General features: G+C 55.4%; 1 protein-coding gene across 3 annotated transcripts; it reads left to right on the top strand.

Moving 5' to 3' along the window:
• The first annotated feature begins 6175 nt into the window (after positions 1-6175).
• Positions 6176-14938, top strand: PLPP2 (phospholipid phosphatase 2). 3 transcript variants are annotated; one of them, XM_045491079.1, is made up of 6 exons: positions 6176-6327; positions 9132-9283; positions 9621-9811; positions 13647-13704; positions 13929-14105; positions 14249-14938. In XM_045491079.1, exons 1-6 carry the CDS (start codon positions 6276-6278, stop codon positions 14396-14398), a joined length of 780 nt encoding a protein of 259 aa, XP_045347035.1. In that variant the 5' UTR covers positions 6176-6275; the 3' UTR covers positions 14399-14938. The 3 variants fall into 3 exon arrangements, with proteins under 3 accessions (XP_045347035.1, XP_045347034.1, XP_045347033.1); XM_045491078.1 differs by having other exon boundaries at positions 9534-9811; XM_045491077.1 differs by having other exon boundaries at positions 6182-6286; positions 9534-9811.
• Positions 14939-19659: the final 4721 nt, after the last annotated feature.

Below are 19659 nucleotides of genomic sequence, written 5' to 3'. Positions count from 1 at the left end.
GGCCCTGTGCTGGCAGCAGTCAGGCTGTGGGGGGCTGGTCCGCCATGAGGGCCAAGGCCACAGAAAAGCCCCAGGTCCCCGGGGAAGCGGCCCAGGGTGAGAGCTGGAGGGTAGTGGGAGAGGCTGGGCAGGTCAGGGATGGCTGGCTTCATTCTGGGTCTGGAGTCCCTGGAGGAGTAAGCAGGGGCTTAAGATCACTTTTCGTAGTTGCCTGTGGTGACTGCAGAGGGGAGGGGGCTGGAGGCAGAGTCAGGTGGGGCGCCTTACTGGGAGGGGGGGCGGGAGACAGCGGGGAGGGGGGCAGCCTGGCTGGACGGGGGTGGAGTCCACGAGAGGATGAATCAGGTACAGGTATGTTGGGAGGGTGGGGGGAGTCAGGGTCTCGACATCTGGGGTTTATTCCTGCAGGGTTGGTTGTCCAGTGTTGGAAGCCAGGGCACAGGGGCCAGGGCACTAGAGGGACTTGAGAATGATTTTGATTGAGGCGTTTTTGTGTAGTTACATTTTCCTGAGTGCTTTAGAGAAGTTGCTCTGCTGTCTTCTGGTTGGCTCTGTTTATAACAAGAAATCTGCTTATCTTAGTGTTTTTATCCAGCTTTTAAGATTTTTATCTTTTTTTTTTTTTTTTTTTTTTTTTTTGCTTCCCCGTATTCAATAACATGCCTTTTGTTTCTTTGTTTCTCCTTTCTGGAGAAGTTAGAGGTTAGAAGTTATCTTTAAAAAAAAAAAAATATTTTTTTAATGTTTGTTTATTTTTGAGAGAGAGACAGTGAGTGCCAGGGAGGGGCAGAGAGAGAGAGAGAGAGAGAGAGAGGGAGGGAGACACAGAATCCGAGGCAGGCTCCAGGCTCCGAGCTGTCAGCACAGAGCCCGGCACAGAGCCCAAACCCACGAACCGTGAGATCGTGACCTGAGCCGGAGTCGGACACCCAACCAACTGAGCCGCCCAGGTCCTGGGGTGTCTTATTAATGTCACTCACCTGTTTGTTCTTTTGGTCATTCCTGAATGGTCAGCACTAAATTATATTTTGGGTAAAGAAATGAGTAAGATGTTTCTTATCTCAGGGTGCTTATGTCTACACGAGGGAAGAGACCTACAGATACACCTGTAATTGCAGCATTCTGACACGGGTCTCTAATCCTGGTGCAGTGGATCCTAAAATGTTTGGCTTTTTGGGGAGATTAGTGAAGGCTTCACAGCTAAATGTGTGATTGTACTGAAACCTAAAACTGGACTTTCTTGCTGGTTCTGAGCAGCTTGATGAGGGTGTCCCTTGGTGTGTGTGTGCAGCGTGGCCTTCCCGGCCTCCTTCCCTCTGTGCGTTGAAGGCGCCTCCAAGTCTGTGGTTTGATGGCTCGTTTCTGTTAGTGCTGAGTAGTAGTCCAGCCTCTGCGTGGGTCACGTCTGGCATCCCCTCCTGCTGACGGCCGTCTCGGTCGCAACCAGTTTGGGCACTTCCGGATGCAGCTGCTGCAAAATCCGTGTGCACGTTTGTTTTCAAGCACACGTGTTCGACTCGTTTGGGTAAATCAAGTGGCAAGAGCGTGTCCAGTTTTGTGAGAGCTCCCCAGCCCTCGGTGTCTGCATTCCAGGCTTTGGAGACGGGTGTCGTGGGAGCTCGTTGTTCTGCGTGGCCTTTGAAGGTGGGTGTCTGTCCCTGTGCTCACTCACTGGACTCTGGGTTTCCGGGCGGGCTCCTTGTCTGTCACTGTGAGGCGCTGCGCTCAGTGTCTGTGGGTGGCAGCTTTGCTGGCCTGACCAAGCCCCTGATTTCTCTGTGTTTGAAGTACTTCCTAGCTGTGTTTTATTTTTGCTGGATACAGGATTCTGGGTTGATTTATTTTCTTTCAGCATTTTGAATATGTTCCGTTTACCCCTGGTTTCTGTTGCTTCGGATGAAAAACTGCAGTGTTTCCCCAGGTGGAGCCTGTCTCTTTCCTCTGATGGTGATTTTTGTTCCGTATGTGGCGCCCCCAGTCTGATTGGGGTGCACGGAGGTGTGGCTTTTATGCGGAGCTGTTTGGGCACGCCGGTTAGTGCCTTTCCTAAGTTTGGGGACGTCTTGGCCATTGTCTCTCCTGACATCTCTGCTGCCCCTGAGTGTCCGGCCACACACGAGACCGCTGGGTGCTCCCTGCCCCGCAGGCCTCCGCACGTGTCTCCTTCCCTCCTGCAGACCCCCAGCTGCTACGCGCACTGCGTATGGCCCGTCCCCCAGCGTTGTCTCGCTCACACCGCGTATGTTTTGGTTCTGGTATGTGTACTTGGGTTTTTCCATTTCTCTACTGAAATTCCCCATTTTCTACCTTCTCCTGTCGAAACTTTAACTTTTTTATGATAGTCACCTGGGATCTTTGCTGTTTCAGCCTCTGGGTCGTTTCTGGATGCACTTTCCTCTGGGTTGGGGGTCCCCCTTTCTCCAGCCCTGCCTGTTGTTTGTAAATGAGTCATAGTCCTAGTGTTGATCTGGACACACAGAGGCCCCTGCCAGTCTTCCCTGTGACCGTGGCACTGCTCAGCATGCCCTGTTTGTGGTGGCAGCTGTCCTCCTCCTGCCTTCCTCAGCTTTGAGACGGTAGCACCTCTCAGGGCTGGAAGTTGTGCTCTTGGGACAGTCCAGCGGTGTGGGCAGCGCTCAGGCCGGGCATCGCCGGTGCGGTGTTCTGCTTCCTGTACGCTCAGCCTTAGGTGTGCATTCCTCCCTGGTGCCTGCGATGGTACCAGAAACTGCAGGGAACCGGGCCTCGTGTCTGTGCTCCCTCCCCCAGTAGCTCCAGCAGAAGCCCTTGAATAGTATGTCCTCTAGTGTCTTGCAACTGAACTAGTGACTGGCCAGGCCTGTGTCAGCTGCTCACCCGCGGAGGCAGAAGCGGCCTCCCAGGCAGGGTCTGGCGGTCGGTCTGGGTGGAGGGGTGACAGCAGCAGGGAGCACGTGGGGGCAGGAGCGGCAGCTCAGTCCGGAGGGGTGCTAAGGCTGAAGGGCCCTGGAGTGGGAGTCACCCTGATAACCCCAGGCTGTGGGCCCTCAGTCATTCGTTATTGGGTAAGCATTGATTGGGGGCCTGCTGTGTGCCGGCCCCTGCCCCTGGTGCTCAGGGCTGGGAGGAGAGGGTGGTACACAGACACAGATGGTGCCAGAGCTCAAGGGGCTGCTGGACACAGAGGTGTGTGTGTGTCTGGGGGGGGGGGGGAACTGTGCAGTCAGGGTGGTCTGCCTGAGGCGGCAGCTTAACCTGGGGTTCAGAATTCACCGCTGCTAGATTCTAACTTGAAGGGGACTCCAAGTACCTGCCTCCCCATTGCTGTTTGATTAACCCTCCGGGGTGGTTCCTAATGAGTCAGGTGTTCCTGGTGAAGTACTTCAGTGCTACCTCAGGGCTTCGGTGGGCAGACATGCTTGCGGACCGGCCTGTCCCAGCCCCCCAGGTGTACGGCTCTGGGACCCTTAGCAGGGGGTAAGCCCCAGTTCTGGAAGAACTCCCAGTACGGCCTGAGCCTCTGAGAGAAGTGTAGAAAGACCTGGGAGCGATGGCGGCACTCAGGTGGCACCCACTGTGTGGGCGGCACCTTTCTGCCCACCCCCCCGGGGCATCGCGCCCTCAACTTCCATCACCTGGAGCCCATGAGGTTGATGAGAACTCACCGCCACTCCTTGGTAGACCGTAAGGGACCAAGGGGTTGGTGTGGTCTCTAGGGGACATAGGCAAGTCCCTGGCACCTGCAGGTGGGGAGAAGCCTTCCAGGGCTGGCTCCCGGCCCAGGTTCTGTCCCCAGAGCAGGCCTCACTAGCCTCGGATTCTCTCCGAGAAGGATGTGAGACGGATTCCAAGTGCAAAGCCTCCTTGAAGTGTGAAGGAACCCAGCTAGCAGACCCATTCCTAACCTTAATCCTAATCCTTACTGCCCACATTAGATTTTAATCCTGACCCTATCCAGGTGTTTTAAGGACAGGGTGGGATTGAGGTCAGCGGGGAGGGCTGATGGCTCATCAGAGAACAGGCCATGCTTCTTCCTACCCCTGGCCTCTGCCCGCAGGAGCCTCCCCTAGAGACTGCTTGGGTCCCACTCGCAGCCCCTGCCCAGGTCACCCCCAGGACCACGCTCCCCCCAGCAAGTAGTAGGCGCTCAGTAAGAACCCCGCATTTCCTGGACTCTGGTATAGTATTGCCCTTCGTCTACCTTAACTGAACATGTCTGGGCAGTCACCCTGAGGTTAAAGTGAGTTAAATACAGCAATGAGGAGGCTAGCTAGCATTTATGGAACATTTTGCTGGGCATCGCGGATGCTGATCGCATGTAAGTCAGGTAATTTGCACAAAGACCGTGATTCATTAGGCATTGCCTGAATGAGTGAACAAATGAAAGACGGGAGCTGGAGCCCAGGACCTGCGTTACCCCGGGGCGCCCCCCCCCCCCCCCCCCCCCCCCCCGAGTGGCAGCAGGAAAAGCCAGTGAGCAGGGCCGGAGCCTACCTGGGGGGGGGGGCCGCACCTGCTCGAGGAGCGCTGGATCCAGCCAAGCCTGAAACAGGACCCTTGGGACAGCCCCACCCTGGCCCAGACACTGGAAAATCCCTCTGGGCAAGTAAATATGATCTCCCCCCCCCCCCCCACCGGAAGAAGTCTAGGGGCGAGGGAGGAAGCTGGATTTTTTTTTTTTTTGGATGTGCCCATCACTCCCGCCCCCAACAACGAATGCGGTTGGAAAGAGGGGAAGCCATACTGGGGACGTGCCTATCATACTATCTTTCCGGCACACCACAAGCGGAAAATCCGGGTCCAGAAGTTTCCATGCTAGCCTTTGCCAGGTCTTGGGAGTGGGCTGAGTTATTTTGAGTGTGTGGGGGAGTGTCTCTGCCGGCCCCTCAGAAGAGGGAAGTTGTCCCAGGGCGCAGAGGAGCTGGCGCTCAGACACCCGCCCCCAACCCTAATAGCAAAGGAGCTCCAGGTCTGCTGCACACTGCCCCTCTTCCCCAAGGTCCCCGGCTCCCTCCTGGGTCCCCCGCACCCTGTAAGTGCCTGGTCACTCTCCCAGGGAGCAGGGTCAGTGGGACTCTGAGTTTAAGCCCCAGCCGCCTTTGATCAGGGGCTCCCTGTCTTTCTTTGGGTCTGGCTCCCTTCATCTCTAAAAAGGGGTGAGACTCCCTCGCTAATGCTCTGTCTCTCAAAAATGAATAAATGTTAAAAAATTTTTTTAAAGAGTTGGGAAACATCCTGTTTTAGGGTTGTTGGAGGGGCTTGGAGGGTGAATGTGTTTGAGAAGTCAAGGGAGCAGACCCTGGGGCCAGGCCCCCTGGGTTCGACTCTCCCCTACCTCCCCCTTTACACTGTGTGACCCTGAGTGACAGAACCTCGTGTTCGTGTCATGTTTCCTGCCAGGTCAAAGCAGGGCTCTCACCAAGGCTTCTCAGATGGTTTCAGCCCAAAGGATCTAGTGATGGCCCCTTGGGCCTCAGTTTCCCTAGCTTAGATGCTCTTGACTCCTGGGCGCCTCCCAGCTCAGGGCTCCCTGGGACCTAGTGGGGGCACGGGGCACAGAACCTAACCAGCTTGTGAGCGAGTTCCTACGTCTACCTCCTGCCACCTCCGTTTCCTCCTCTGTAAAGTGGGGACAGCGCCAACAGCCTCCACGGTGGGTGTTGAGGGGCCTGACCTTCTGAAACGCCACGCATCACCGGAATGCCAGGGCTTCCAGCATTAGGAGGAGAGAAAAAAAACCCCGCGATTAAGCCATGACACCCCATCGTTTTCATACTTTTTCGGCACTTCCTGACTCAGACGTACTAAGATGTGCGCAGCGCGAGCGCCGCCCCCCCAGTGGAACCGATGCTCAGAGAGGGGCCTGGCCCCTCGCCCGCTCCCTCCCTCCCTCGCCGGTTCGCTGGTTCCTTCCTTCCTTCTCGCCACCCGGCCCTTCCCCGACTCAGCCGGCCCAGTCTGAGGGTGACTCTGGGCCTCGGTCCCTCAGCCTCCCGGCCAGGGCGCGGACGACCCTCCCCCCGCCCTCCAGACCCGGGCTGGGGTTTCCCGCCCCCACGCGCAGGAACTCTCCAGCCGGCCCCTCCCTGCCCGCCGCGGCCGGACTCTGCCCCCGCCCCGCCCCGCCCTCCCGCCGCTCCCCTGCCCTCCGCTGCCCTCCCCTGCACGCCCCGCCCCGCCCCGCCCCTGCTGGGCCCAGCTCGGCGCCCATGTGACCCCGCCGCCAGGTCGGGGCGCGACGGGACGCGCTGGGACCGGCGTCGGGGGGCGCGGGCGCGGCCCGGGGCGGGGGCGGCATGGAGCGGAGGTGGGTCTTCGTGCTGCTCGACGTGCTGTGCGTGCTGGTCGGTAAGAGCCGCGGGGCCCCGCGCGTGGCGGGGCGGACCCCTTCCCCCGCGGTGCGCGCCCAGGCGCCCCGAGGGCTGGTTTGTAGCGGGGGTGGGGTGGGGTGGGAGCCGCAGGCGGGGGAGCTCTGGGGTGACCTCGGCGCCCACATCGGCCTGCGTGCCCCCCCCCCCCCCCTCGGCCGTCCCGGGTCGCGGAGGGTTTGCGTCCCCCGGCCGGGGCGGTGACTCACGCGGGCGGCAGTCCAGGTTCTGGGCGGCCAGGGGCGCGGCCGGGGGCGGGGCACCGCCGGGAGGACCTCCACCCCCACTCCCGGGATCGGCGTTCCCCACGGGCACACTCAGCCGCTCGGTGGGATTCGAACCCCCCTTCCCAGGCGGGGTGGGGGTGGGGGGTGCACAGGTGGAGAGAAAGGCTGGGCCCCGGGCTACGGGTGGACCCGTCGCCTCCGGCGGCGCAGACCAAACCTGTCGGGCGGGTTTGCGGGCCAGGCTGGGGGAGGGGGTGGCCCGAGGCCGCCCCCCTCCCCGCCCCTCCCCCAGGGTCCCGGGAACAAAGGCTGAGTGTTTGCTCCGGGGCGGTGCGGACAATGGCCCCGGAATTCTACCCCCCGGCGCGGGGAGGGGCCCCCTCGGGCCTAAGTCGCACCCCCCACCCCCTCGTGGGGTTCCTGCACCTCCGCCGGGACGGAGGTCGCTGAAGGGCGGAGGGGTAATGCCCTGAAGGATCGCGCGCCAGCCCCAACCCTCACCCTAACCCTAAGCTCTTTGGAGTGGGCCAGGTGGTAACGGGAAGAGGTCCACAGGGGGGACTAGCCATCTGCTAGCCCTAGCCATCATTTATAGAGCACCTGTTATTTACATTTAAACATCCGTGTGGCACTTATGGATCCCAGGCGCTAAGTGACATGCAAATAATTAAGTCTTTTCCACGGAACAGTCTAAGGGAGGTGCTGTTTCAGCCCAGAGAGGTTCAGGCACCTGCTGCAGGCAGTGTTGCTTCTTTGTGCCAGGCGCTCGAGGCCCAGGCAGACCCCGCTACCATTCTTGAAGCTTCACGATATAAGAAGTTGGGTTTCATTGGGTGACAAGGACCCTGATGAAAAAATGGGGGGCGGGGATGATGTAAAGGCAGGGAGGTTCTGGAAGTGTCTGCCATGAGGGTGTGAACCAGACTTTCCCAAGCAGGGAAAGGCCCCCAGTTCAGTGCTTTGAGCTCTGCTTCCTGAATCCACAGCTCTGGTTCCAGCTGAGGGTGATGAGCCTCCAGTGGAAGGGGCTGGGGCTGGGGCTGGGGGACAGGAGGTGGAGGCTAACCTTGTGGCCGAGGCCCCTTGCGCCATCCCCTGCCGTGGGTGGGTTGCAGGGATGGGGCTTGACTTGGTGGCTCAGCATATTGTAGGCCCCGCCTCCCCGCTCCCCCCCAACTTTGGGGGTCTCCTGCCTGGCTTCTCTGCCTCTACCCTTGCCCTACCTCACAGCAGCCTGAGGGAACCCGTTGAACGCATGCTCTGCTCCTTTGCTCCAAGCTCTCTGGTGTCTCCCACCTCACTCCCAGCAAGATTCCCGTTCTTACAATACCCTCCAGTCCCAGTGTTCCAGCCGTCCAGGCAGGGTCCTTTGCTGTTCTCTGGGACTGCCTTTCCCTCTGCCTGGAGCTCTTCCCCAGATCTGCCCTGAACTTCCTCAGCTCCCTTGATCCACCTTCTTTTCTGTGTGGCCTCCCCGATTCCAGTCACGTTGACCCATGATTCTTTATCCCTAACACTCGGCTCCATGGGCAGACCTCTTGTGTTTCCCCTGACTCAGTGCTAAATTCGGTGTCTTAGGAGGAGGAGTTGGCCCTGCCTCCTGCGGTATTCATGCCAAAGAAGAGTCACACCCTTTTACACTTGTCACCTGCCCTGCTGGGGGGCAAAGGGCACCCTGCCTTCGTTTGTCACCCTTGGCTCAGCGGGGTCCTGGGACCCCAGTACTACAGCAATGCCTTTCATTATTCTGCCAGAACTTGTGGCTCCTGAATATGTCTTTGGACTGAGGCGTCGAGGCCCTTGGCCGGCTCAGGGTTAAAGGCAGGAATGCAGGTGTCTCAGCTCTGGCCCTTTCTATGGTGCGTTCCTGGTCTCTCTGGCCCGCCTTACAGTGAAGGGCAGGGAGGGCCTCTCTTCTTTTAAAAGATGCTTCTTAAAACACCTGCCTAGGCCAAGCCCTGGGCAGGCTCCGGGGACAGCCTTGAACATGGTGGGCCCCCCTCAGGTGTCCGTCAAGCCCCTTGGGTGGGGCTGACAATCAAGTATCACACTATGTTGCAGAAGTGCATACAGGCCCAGAGACGTGGAGAACAGAAATTCTGTTCTGTGAGAGGGGCGCCAGTGTGGGCAGTCAGGAAGGGTGGACAGAGCTCGGGGAAGGTAGCTTGGTTGCATGGGAAGGTAGCTCGGGGACGGAGCTCGGTTGCATGCCTATGGAGTTTGCTCAGGGAGGAGAAAGGAGGCTGGATGGGAGTGAGTGAGGGGGGAGGTGGGGTGGGGGCTGTACCATGGGCCCGGGGAGGATTTGGGTGTTTATCTGAGGGTGATGGGGAACCATGAGGGGGTTTTAATGAGGGAGCGGACTCCCATTCGCCATGGGGAAAGCTCCTTCTCGCCGTCAGGTTGACGCGGAGGTGAGGAAACCAGGGAGGGAAGGCCGAGGCGGGTGGCCAAGTGCCCGACAAAGGCTGGCATTTGTGGCCCCCGGGCTTGGCTGGTGGGACCACACAGCATGGGGAGAACCGTGTGGCCACTGGCTTCTCTCCCCTGCCCCCAGCCTCTCTGCCTTTTGCCATCCTGACGCTTGTGAACGCGCCGTATAAGCGAGGGTTCTACTGTGGAGATGACTCCATCCGGTACCCCTACCGTCCAGACACCATCACCCACGGGCTCATGGCTGGGGTCACCATCACAGCCACCATCATCCTCGTAAGGCAGGAGAGGTTGGAGGGTGGTAGGTTGGGTGCTGGGGGTGGGGCCAAGTTTTGCCCTGAATGGTCTGTGGGGAAGGGGGCCCCCCCCTTTGGAGTTCCCAGAATCCCAGCAGACTCAGGGAGGCCAGGCGCCCCGGAGCCCTTTCTGTGGGGAGTCCGAGGCCCAGCGAGCCAGGGCTTGGTGGAGACCCTCACAGTTGCCTCCCCAGCCCAGCCAAGAGTGGCCTCAGCGGCTCTCTGTATAGGTCTCTGCCGGGGAGGCCTACCTGGTATACACAGACCGCCTCTATTCCCGCTCCGACTTCAACAACTACGTGGCGGCCGTCTACAAGGTGTTGGGGACGTTCCTGTTTGGGGCTGCAGTGAGTCAGTCGCTCACCGACCTGGCCAAGTACATGATCGGCCGTCTGCGGCCCAACTTCCTGGCGGTGTGTGACCCTGACTGGAGCCGCGTCAACTGCTCCGTGTACGTGCAGGTGGAGAAGGTGTGCAGGGGAAGCCCCGCCAACGTCACCGAGTCCAGGTGGGTGCTGGACCGGCCGCCTTCACTCGGGGCGATGCTGGGGACCCTAAGCCACGGCTGTTCCCACCCCTAGGGGAGGAGTCGGGGCTAGAGCAGGACCCCCAGGCGCTGGATGTGGAAGGGTGAGCTTCCTGGAGGGTAAGGTGGGGTGAGGCCGGGTGGGGCCCGTGGGCCTGGGTTGGGGAGGTGTGGGGATGTGAGGTGGGGCCGGGATGCGGGGTCCTGAGCAGAACAGCCCCCCAGACCTCAGGCCCCACTGTCCGGCTTCTGCTCTGTGCTCTCACATTCTCTGATAAACTTCTCAATTAATTGGCATCTATTTCCCTGTTTAAAATTTTGAAACAAAATTCACATCCCTAAAAATCACGAATTTAACTATTTTAATGCATACAATTCATTGATTCTTAGTACATTCACAGTGTCGTGCCGCCATCCCCACTCTCGTATTCCAGAATATGTTTATCATCCCAAGAAAGAAGCTCTGTGTCTGTTAGTTATGAGGCCCCCGGCACTGCCTCCTCCCTGAGCCCCTGGCACCCACGAACCCCCTTCCTGTGGGTGGGTGTGCCTCTTCTGACGCTTCACGCACGTGGGGTCACACACCGTGCAGCCTTTTGTCTGGCCTCTCCAGTGTCTGTGTGCACGTGTGAGGTGTGTGCGTTTCTGCCTCACTTCTTTCGGGGTTCTTGTTCTGTGCGTGTGTCTTTGTGATTGTGATGTGTTCTTGACACGTGTGCCTTGATCGCTGTGTAGCGTCCTTTGTCTCTGCGGATGGTTTTTCTTTTCTTTTCATTGTCTGGTTTGTCCCATAGCAGCGTGGCCACACTGGCTGTCTTTTGGGTGCTGTCTGAATGCAGTGCTTTTCCCACTTTTGTACTTTCAGCCTGTTTGTGCGTCTGAAGGTATACGGCATACGCAAAGTTACGTCGCTTTGTAAGTCTGTTTTGCAACCTCCGCCTTTTAATTGGAGAGGTTAATACATTTATATTTAATGTAATCCCCCATAAGAAAGAGCTTCTGGTGTTTTGTTATTTGCTTTCTACATATTCTTTTATCCTGGCTTTAGAATTTCTTCGTTACTGCCTTCTTTTACATTACTGATTGTGCAGAAAGTTTGTGGCTATATAGCTCTGCCCCCCTTATGAGATTATTTTCACAAATTATATTTTATACATTGTGTGTTCACCAACTCAGATTTATAATTACTGTTTTACTCAGGTTTTTGAAAAATGAGGCATAATTGACATAATTAATATGATGCGATGTTTGTTTTAGGTGTGCAACATGGTTCAACATTTGTATTTACCTTGAAATGATCACCACAATAAATCTAGCTAACACCCATCTGTATGTGCAGTTAAAAAATTATTTTTTTAAATTTTTATTTATTTATTCAAAAAAATTTTTTTTAACGTTTACTGATTTTTTTGAGACAGAGAGAGACAGAGCATGAACAAGAGAGGGTCAGAGAGAGAGGGAGACACAGAATCTGAAACAGGCTCCAGGCTCTGAGCTGTCAGCACAGAGCCCGATGTGGGGCTTGAACCCACGAACCGTGATATCATGACCTGAGCCGAAGTCGGACGCTTAACCGACGGAGCCACCCAGGCGCCCCAATTTATTTATTTTTGAGAGAAACAGAGAGAGAGCACACAAGTGGCGGGAGGGGTAGAGACCGAGGGAGACACAGATTCTGAAGCAGGTTCCAGGCTCTGAGCTGTCAGCACGGAGCCCAGCGCTGGGCTTGAACTCACACACTGCGAGATCATGACCTGAACCAAAGTCAGATGCTTAACCAAGTGAGCCACGCAGGCGCCCCATAAAATTGGTAGAAAAAAATCAGGAATTACGAGCTCAAGTACATGAATACTGATGGTTGTATTGTGTAACTACCTTGACTCGTGTATCTCAGATCTTTGTGTGAGCCTGAGCTAACTGTCTAGCACCCTTCATTTCTCCTGGAAAGACTCCCTTTTGGAATTTCTCATAGGGCGGGTGTTTGAGTAACGAATTCTCTCAGTTTGTGTTTATCTGGGAATGTCCGAATTTCTCCTTCTTCATTTTTAGGGGGTGATTTTGCCAGACCTAGAATTCTTGGTTATTTTGAAAGTATCACCCCACTGCCTCTGGCTTCCATGGCTTCTGACAAGAAACCGGCTGCTGATCGTACTGAGGACCCTCGTACCACAGCGGTCTCTTCTCTTGCCGTGTGCACGGTTCTTGCTGACTGTCCTTGGCAGTTTGATTACGCTGTGTCTCTGAGCTTCTCCCGTTCGAGTTCTCAAGCTTCTTAGATGTGTAGATTCGTGTCTTTGATCCGGCTTGGGCAGTGTTCAGCCATTATGTCTTCAAATACTCTTTCTGCCCCTGTCTCTCTCTCCTCCCCTCTTTGGGCTCCCCCGTGTGTGTGGGCATCCCTGGTGCCTATCTCTTTTTCTCCCTTCTTCCTCTGTGTCCCTCCAGTTGATTTGTCTCAGTTGACCTGTGTCCATGCTCACGGTTCTTTCTGCCCATTCAGACCTGCTAGCGATTTTTCATTTCAGATACTACTTACTGTTTTCAGCTCCAGAATTTCTGTTTGGTTCCTTTGGATAACTTCTGTCTCTTTGTTGATATTCTCTGTTTAGTGAGACATTGTTTCCCTCTTTGAACAGATTTTAAATGGCCAGAGAAAAGTCTTTGTCCAGTAAGTCTAGCACCTGGGCATCCTGGGGACAGCTTCTATTAACAGATTTCTTTTCACCCTGTGTATCGGCCACACTTTTCCCCCTGTATGCTTTGTGACTATTTGGTTGAGAACTGGGCATCTTTAATGTTGTCATGTAGCAACTCTGGAAATATCTTGTGCTCTCCCACCCAGCGATTATTGTTGCTGTTTGTTGCAGTTGTCGGTCGGTTGGTTAGCGACCTTTTGAACTAATTTTGTAAATTCTGTATTCTTTGTCATGTGTGGCCATGAAGTTCTTTCTGTTAGCTGCACGATCAGCTAGTACTTGGACAGAGATTTCCTTAAACATCTGGCACTGGGAGAAAGACCTCTCTCTGAGTTTGCCGGTGGGCTGTGTGTGCTGTGTCGGGGCCTGCCTTCCGAGCTCAGCCAGGCTTCCTGTTTGCGCAGCACCTGAAGGTCAGCCAGAGGTGAGAGCCAAGGGCTCCTTTCCTGAGCTTCCTGGTGGGTCCCCGGGCCTCAGCTGCCATGCATTGCCCTGGGCAGCAGTGACCGACATTTGCTGTAAAGGCTTCGGAGCAATTCCCCAGGTAGCTGCGTCGGCCACAGGAGAGTGGGGTAGCTCTGCTGATCAGATGGGTCCAGACAATCACAAATCCGTTCAAAGAGGTCTGTTTTGCTAGTCCTGGTGGTGGCCACTGCCAGTGTGATTCCGTTCGTACGAGTGTTTTCATGATGTTTATGGAGGGCCGGACCTTTGGAGTTCCTTAATCTGCCATTCTCTTGTCCACTGATGTCCTTTTTGCTAACCCTTGAGCTTAATTCCTGCATCAAGAACCACAGATGGGAAATAATCCCCAAACTGTGGCGTTATCTGTTTGTCTGCCCTGGTTCTGAGTTTGTGGCCTACGGCATCCTTGTTAACCACTGTGAGCCCCAGTTGGAGACTTTGTTTTGTGTGGTCAGGGAAATGAAAAGGGGCCACGTTTCCCCCATAAAACCCTCCCTATGCTGGGTCCCAGACTGTGGGATACACGGGGGGCTGGGGGCCAGGGGCCCGGGGACTTCGAAGGCAGAGATGTCAGTGAGCTTCCCGGTCTCTGAGCCTGGGCCCTGGGCTCTGTTCCCTGTGCAGCCCCTCCTGACACCTGTGCTCTCCTTTCTTAGACTGTCTTTCTATTCTGGACACTCCTCCTTTGGGATGTACTGCATGATGTTCCTGGCGGTGAGTCTGTTTCCCAGGATTGGCTTGTGGGACTGGGCCTCAGTTTCTCCTTCTGCAAAAGGGGGAAGGGGAGGTGGTGATGGGTCGAGGTGACTGGTTTGTTCTTAGAAACTGGAGGCTCCCGGCCTGCTGGTTTGTGTTCCTGGCCTCCACTCCCGTCTGCGCCCTGGGTGTGGGGTGAGCCCAGCGGGCTCCTGGGCTGATGGCTGCCCTCCGGCCCCCAGCTCTACGTGCAGGCACGGCTTTGCTGGAAGTGGGCGCGGCTTCTGCGGCCCACAGTGCAGTTTTTCCTGCTGGCCTTTGCTCTCTACGTCGGCTACACCCGCGTGTCTGACCACAAGCACCACTGGAGTGATGTCCTTGTTGGCCTCCTGCAGGGGGCACTGGTGGCCGGCCTCACGGTGAGCTCCTGGGTCAGGAGCCCCACCCTGGGTGGGGGGATCCTCTTGCCCTCCCCACTCCACTCTTCCCCCTCAGAGCCCATCCCTCACCCCCGCGACCTTCCCGTTCCCCTGCCCCCATCAGCCCTTGTCTTGTCTCCTAGGTTCGCTACGTCTCGGATTTCTTTAAGTCCCGGCCCCCACAGCGCTGCCTGGAGGAGGAGGAGCTGGGACGGAAGCCCAGCCTGTCACTGACGCTGACCCTGGGTGAAGCTGACCGCAACCACTATGGGTACCCGGTCTCCTCCTCTTGAGGCGGGGTCCTTCTGTGCATCTGCGTGTTCATGGTCCTGGCAGGGACCTCCGCTAGCCTGGTGGTGAGGGCTCCGGGTGCCCTGTGCTGGCCGCTGGTGGGCGTTCCACTAACCCTGCTTGCTGTGCACGGGACCAGGGGTCTGGGGGTGCACAGGGCAGCCCCGGCGTTTAAAAGAGGGACTTTGTCCTCTTTTCTCCCTTTTGTTGGATTAGAGGGGGACCAAGAGACCCAGCTAGATGCTGTTTTTTGTAAAGTGTAACGTATGTGTGGACTTTGAGTAAAATAGAGTGTTTGCTCGACAACCGATGATAGCCTCTATTCCTTATGGCCATTCTGAGCACTGTTCGTACAGCAGAGGGGGAGACACTTCCTTGCTTGGGGCTCAGCTGAGCTCAGGAGTCAAAGTGGCTGGTGGCAATGTTGCCCTTTGGAGATGCGGGGAGAGTGGTACACTCTTTCCCTGGCCTCACCCTGTGTATCTCTTCATCTGGCTGTCAATTCATAATTATCACACCCTTTAATAAACTGGTAAACCTAAGTGTTCCCTGATTTCTGTGAGCCACTCCAGCAAATAGAGACCCTAAGGAGGAGGTCATTGGGACCTTCTGGTCTAGTCAGTGGGTTAGAAGCACAGGTAACAGCCTGGGGCTTGTGACTGGCGTCTGAAGTGGGGGGTGGGACCGAGTCCTTAACCTGTAGAACCTGATGGTGTCTTGAGGTAGACAGTGTCAGAATTGAGTTCTTGGATACCCCGGTGGTGTCCAAGAATTGCCTTGCGGTGGTTTTTTGTTGTTGTTGTTTTTTTGTTTTTTTGTTTTTTTTGAGGAGGGGAACTTCCTGGATGTTGAAATTGGGTCCAGAAACTGAAAGAATCGTCTATGAATCCATTTAGTCAAGAAGACAAATGAAAGTAACAGCCAGGCCTTTACTGGCTTCCGCTGGTCCTATCAGCAAGGGGAAAGCTGGAGAATGCACCAGCCGCCCGGTGCACTTTCCCCATGGCACGGCGCTTGCGTCAGGGGTCGGGTACAGAAGCACGAGGCTCCTGCTGGTGTCTGGGCCCAGGCGGAGGGCTAGGATTGGGGAAACCCCAAGTGCCGAGTCAGTGGAGAAAGGTGTCTTCATGGCTCTCCCCTCACAATAGGGAGGCCTCTACTGAAAGCACCCCTCCCCCATCCTGCTCCCCCAATAGAGGTCCTCAAATGGAAACTCCTGGGAAGAAATTCACACATGGCTAAGGTATAGTCAGAGGGGCCGGAATCTGCAGAGCTGTACCCCAAGCCTCCTATGGTGGAGCCTGAAAGGTCACACATGGGGCATGGGCCTGGCACTGGGCTCCTTATTCCCCTTTCTGCTTGGTGATCCCCTCCAACTGACTGGGACCCTGCCCTTAAATCTTCCCATCTCGGAAGTCCCCACCTTTAACCGACACACCTGGGGTTCCTGGGGCTCCGAGTCTGTCCACATCCTGCGTTCCTGGAGGGCTCACAAAGCTGCAGCTCCCTTGTCCTGACTCTTCCCCTGTGGCCACTCACCTGGGGCTTCGGAACCAGCTCCTACTCAGTCCGGGAATGGCGACTCCCCACCATTCACCAAAGTGAAATAGATGGAGACTAACCGTGAGAAGTACATGCTTTTAAAAAGGAGACATGATCACAATCTTAGTGTAGGGAAGGCTTTTGTAATTGGGGAAAACAGAAAATGAAGTTGAGGCAAACCTGGGGCCAAGGCCAGAGCAGTGGCTCAAGAAGCGGCACGCACCGCGAGTGGTGGATCCTGCATGCGTCCAAGAGGCTGGCGCCTTCAAATGATGCAGAGCCTCCAGAGCTCACCTTTTCAATGGCATTGTCAGCAGCGAGTTTGACTGTTTTTTTTTTAATTTTTTAAATGTTTATTTTTGACAGAGAGAGAGAGAGACAGAGCATGAGCGTGGGAGGGGCAGAGAGAGAGGGAGACACAGAATCCGAAGCAGCTCTGGGCTCCCAGCTGTCAGCACAGAGCCCGACGCGGGGCTCGAACTCACAGACCGCGAGATCACGACCTGAGCCGAAGTCGGACGCTCAACCGACTGAGCCACCCAGGTGACCCGTGAGTGTGACTTTTGTACCGAACAAGTGCAGGGGCGCTGGGGGGCTCAGTCAGTTAGGCGTCTGACTTTGGTTCAGGTCATGGCCTCAGGGTTCGTGGGTTGGGAGCCTTGCGTTGGGCTCTGTGCTGACAGTTTGGAGCCTGGAGCCTGGAGCCTGCTTCAGATTCTGCGTCTCCCTCTCTGCCCCTGCCCCCCCCCCCCTCTCGTTCTCTCTCTCAAAAATGAGAAGAAACATTAAAAAACATTAAATATTTGCAAAATGGGTGACTTACTGTTAACTGTTAATGTTTTATTTGCCCATAGAAGATGTCTTTATGCCACACCCCTCTTGGGGTGTTCTGGCCAGGCCTCAGGGGGATAATGTAGCACCTGGGGGCACAGATGCAGCCTTGAAGTCCCGGATGGAGACCATCTCTCTGGCCTCCGTGACCTTGCCCTTGGTGCTATGGGAGACAGGCAGGAGGGTGGCCTGGATGCCACAGAACGCCAGCGTGCTGGATGTCAGGAACTTGCTGGAGGCGTCAGGAAAGCCACCACGAAACTGCCCTGGGGCGCGGGAGCTGAGGCATCACAGGACACAGTAGAGGGCAGTGATGGAGCCCCGGGCCCAGAGCCGAGGCATTCCAGGACACAGTAGAGGACAATGACGGAGTCCTTGCTGCACAGGAGGAGGACATACCTAGGCTCGGACTGTGTCTGTGTCAGGGAACGGGGCGAGGTTCCCAGCCGGAGCCCACAGGGAGCTGGGGCTCAGGGAGCCACCCTCTCTTCCCTGGTGCAGTGACCCTGAAGACCAAGGCCACAGTGATGGTTTGGGCCGTAGCAGTGGAAACAGCCACAATAAAAACCACTCCAAATGCGGTTTGCTGGAGCATGTGGGTGGGCTGTGTCAGGACGGCCGATGAACTGTAAGGTGGGGGAGTTGAGCAGGACGTAGCCGAGGGCCCTGTTGCTGGCTTTGAGTGGGAGAGTGCCTCGGTGCTTCCTGAAGACCCCAGGACCACAGCTGTGAAAATAGAGTGCTATATTGCCCAGACCTGTGTCCAGAGTCCTCAAAAGGCATAAAAGTCACAGTCTGCTTACTGTTTGAGTAACCACCACCCGGACACTTTGCATGCTGGTATGCATCAATGAGAAAGCAGAGATACGGTTTCTTGGGCCCAGTGGTTCTTACAGGTTAGGAAAGGTAGGACATATTGGTACGCCAGGCAGAGACACAGGCAAGCTGTCACACACATAATTGTAGGGTTATCCTTAAAGTTTCATGGAAAAACAGTAGTTTCTCTTTTCTTTTTACAAAGGGGATTTTTCTGTTGATTCTTTGAAACTCCTAAATTCTTAGCCATGGAAGTATCATTTCTCATGGCCTGTTCTCAATGCTCGATATTTCCCCCACTGTCTGATGTTAATTGTCTTTTGAAAAACCCTTCCTAACTATTAGAAGATATGCAGGAATTTTTTTAAAAAGTTGTTTATGCGCAAATGCTAGTGTGGTTTTGTAGGAGATCATGTCTCCTTTGGTATAGGTGCATACTGAATTAATTAGGAGTGAAATCTTGTGATGTCTATAACCTACAATCTTTCACAATAGAAGATGTCAAGCAAACATGGCAAATTTATAATAATTGCAAAGTCTGTGTGTAGGTATTCATTATGTCACTCTCTGTAGTATATTTTGAGAATTTTCATATTCAAAAAAGGAAAATTCTGCTCAAGTGAATTTTCCTAAGTTAACAGTATCCATTCATTTCCCAAATGAGTCCCTTTTTAAGCTGCAACAACATAAAATCCTAATTGAAAAACAAGATTATTATAATTCTTAGTGTTGGTTACCACCCTGATAGAAGAGGGCAGTTTTCCCCACTCATTAGTAGCAGTGGTGACACATCTATGCCCTTACCACTCTGAACACTTGGATTTAGACGGAGAGGGCAGGAGATACGGAGCTGTGACTAAAAAACTATAATCCTCTTTCAACACCTTTTCAGCACCTGGACAGCTCCTAGGGCTTCTCTACCAGCCCATGGACTCCTTCTGTGTCAGAGACATAAACACGCTCCCCAGTTTTTCTGTTAGCCTTAATTTTTAACAGTTGAGACTTGTAGGATGCAGTGGCCCAGTTTATATACTTAATAGCCCAATTTTGGGTGAATCCAGGACTTTGGATGGGAATCTCCAATCGGTAAAAGGCCAGGATTGCTGACCACAGGCAGCTGCTCTGTACAGGCACACAGCTCTTTCCTCTCATGTCTCACTCCTAGCTGCCAGAGGAACTTCTCCCTCTCACAGCGTCAGAGACAAATAGCCATGCCACATTCAGCTGCGATGTAGCAGCAACAGCAGCAACTCCAAGGCCAGAGCCTCATCCCTGAGGCCACCTGGTTCAGACCTGGGAACTGACCCTTGACCCTCTGCAGAAGACTAGGGTTAGGGTTAAGGTTAGGGTTAGGATTAGGGTTAGGTCCCAGGAGACTCCAGGCGCTGAACCCACAGCAGTGCAGTTGTCTCCCCTAAGGGCTGAGTGGAGTGCACAAGGGAGGGTGCCGGTCAGGATTAGTCTTTGGGTTCCAAGGCCAGACAACTGTATGGGCCACTGGTTGGGTAGGCCTCAGGAATCCTCTCGGGCAGCTGTAGCCGAGCCTTGGAAACCACATGGTGTTCCAGGTTCTATGTGGAGGGATCCTGCACCGCCTCTTGACCCAGGCGTGTGGTGTTGTCAGACTTTGGTATTGGGTCCCCATGGGGAGGTAGCCTTAGCTAGTGTTATGGTTTAGTCCACGGACGTTGCCAGTGCTGAAGCGACTCCAGTTTCGTGATCTCCCTCGAGGGCTGAAGTGAGGGCCCATGCCACGGTGCGGCTCAAGTGTAGGTTTAGGGTTGTAACCCGTGATCACCCTCAAGGGGTGAATTGTAGGGTTGGAGAGAGGGTTAGGTTTCAGTTGAGGGTTCTGGTTAGGGGTAGGGTCAGGGTTAGGGATAGGTCCCAGGAGGCTCCAGGCGCTGAACCCACAGCAGTGCAGTTGTCTCCCCGAAGGGCTGAGTTGAGGGCACAAGGGAGGGTGGCGGTCAGGATTAGTCTTTGGCTTCCAAGGCCACACAACTCTATGGGCTACTGGTCGGGTAGACCTCAGGAATCCTCTTGGGCAGCTGCAGCCGGGCCTTGGAAATCA

Source organism: Leopardus geoffroyi, chromosome A2 (assembly GCF_018350155.1).
Source record: "Leopardus geoffroyi isolate Oge1 chromosome A2, O.geoffroyi_Oge1_pat1.0, whole genome shotgun sequence".
In the NCBI taxonomy this organism is placed as follows: Eukaryota; Metazoa; Chordata; class Mammalia; order Carnivora; family Felidae; genus Leopardus; species Leopardus geoffroyi.
Note: the sequence above shows the minus strand (reverse complement) of the source record. Positions and strands in the feature narration are given on the sequence as shown.

Excerpts from the sequence above, each read along its gene's own strand:
- PLPP2 (XM_045491078.1), top strand. The coding sequence starts at position 6,276 with ATGGAGCGGAGGTGGGTCTTCGTGCTGCTCGACGTGCTGTGCGTGCTG. Across the intron at positions 6,328-9,131 it reads CGTGCTGTGCGTGCTGGTCG|CCTCTCTGCCTTTTGCCATC; the intron begins GTAAGAGCCGCG and ends CCCTGCCCCCAG. Across the intron at positions 9,284-9,533 it reads TCACAGCCACCATCATCCTC|GTCTCTGCCGGGGAGGCCTA; the intron begins GTAAGGCAGGAG and ends CTCTCTGTATAG.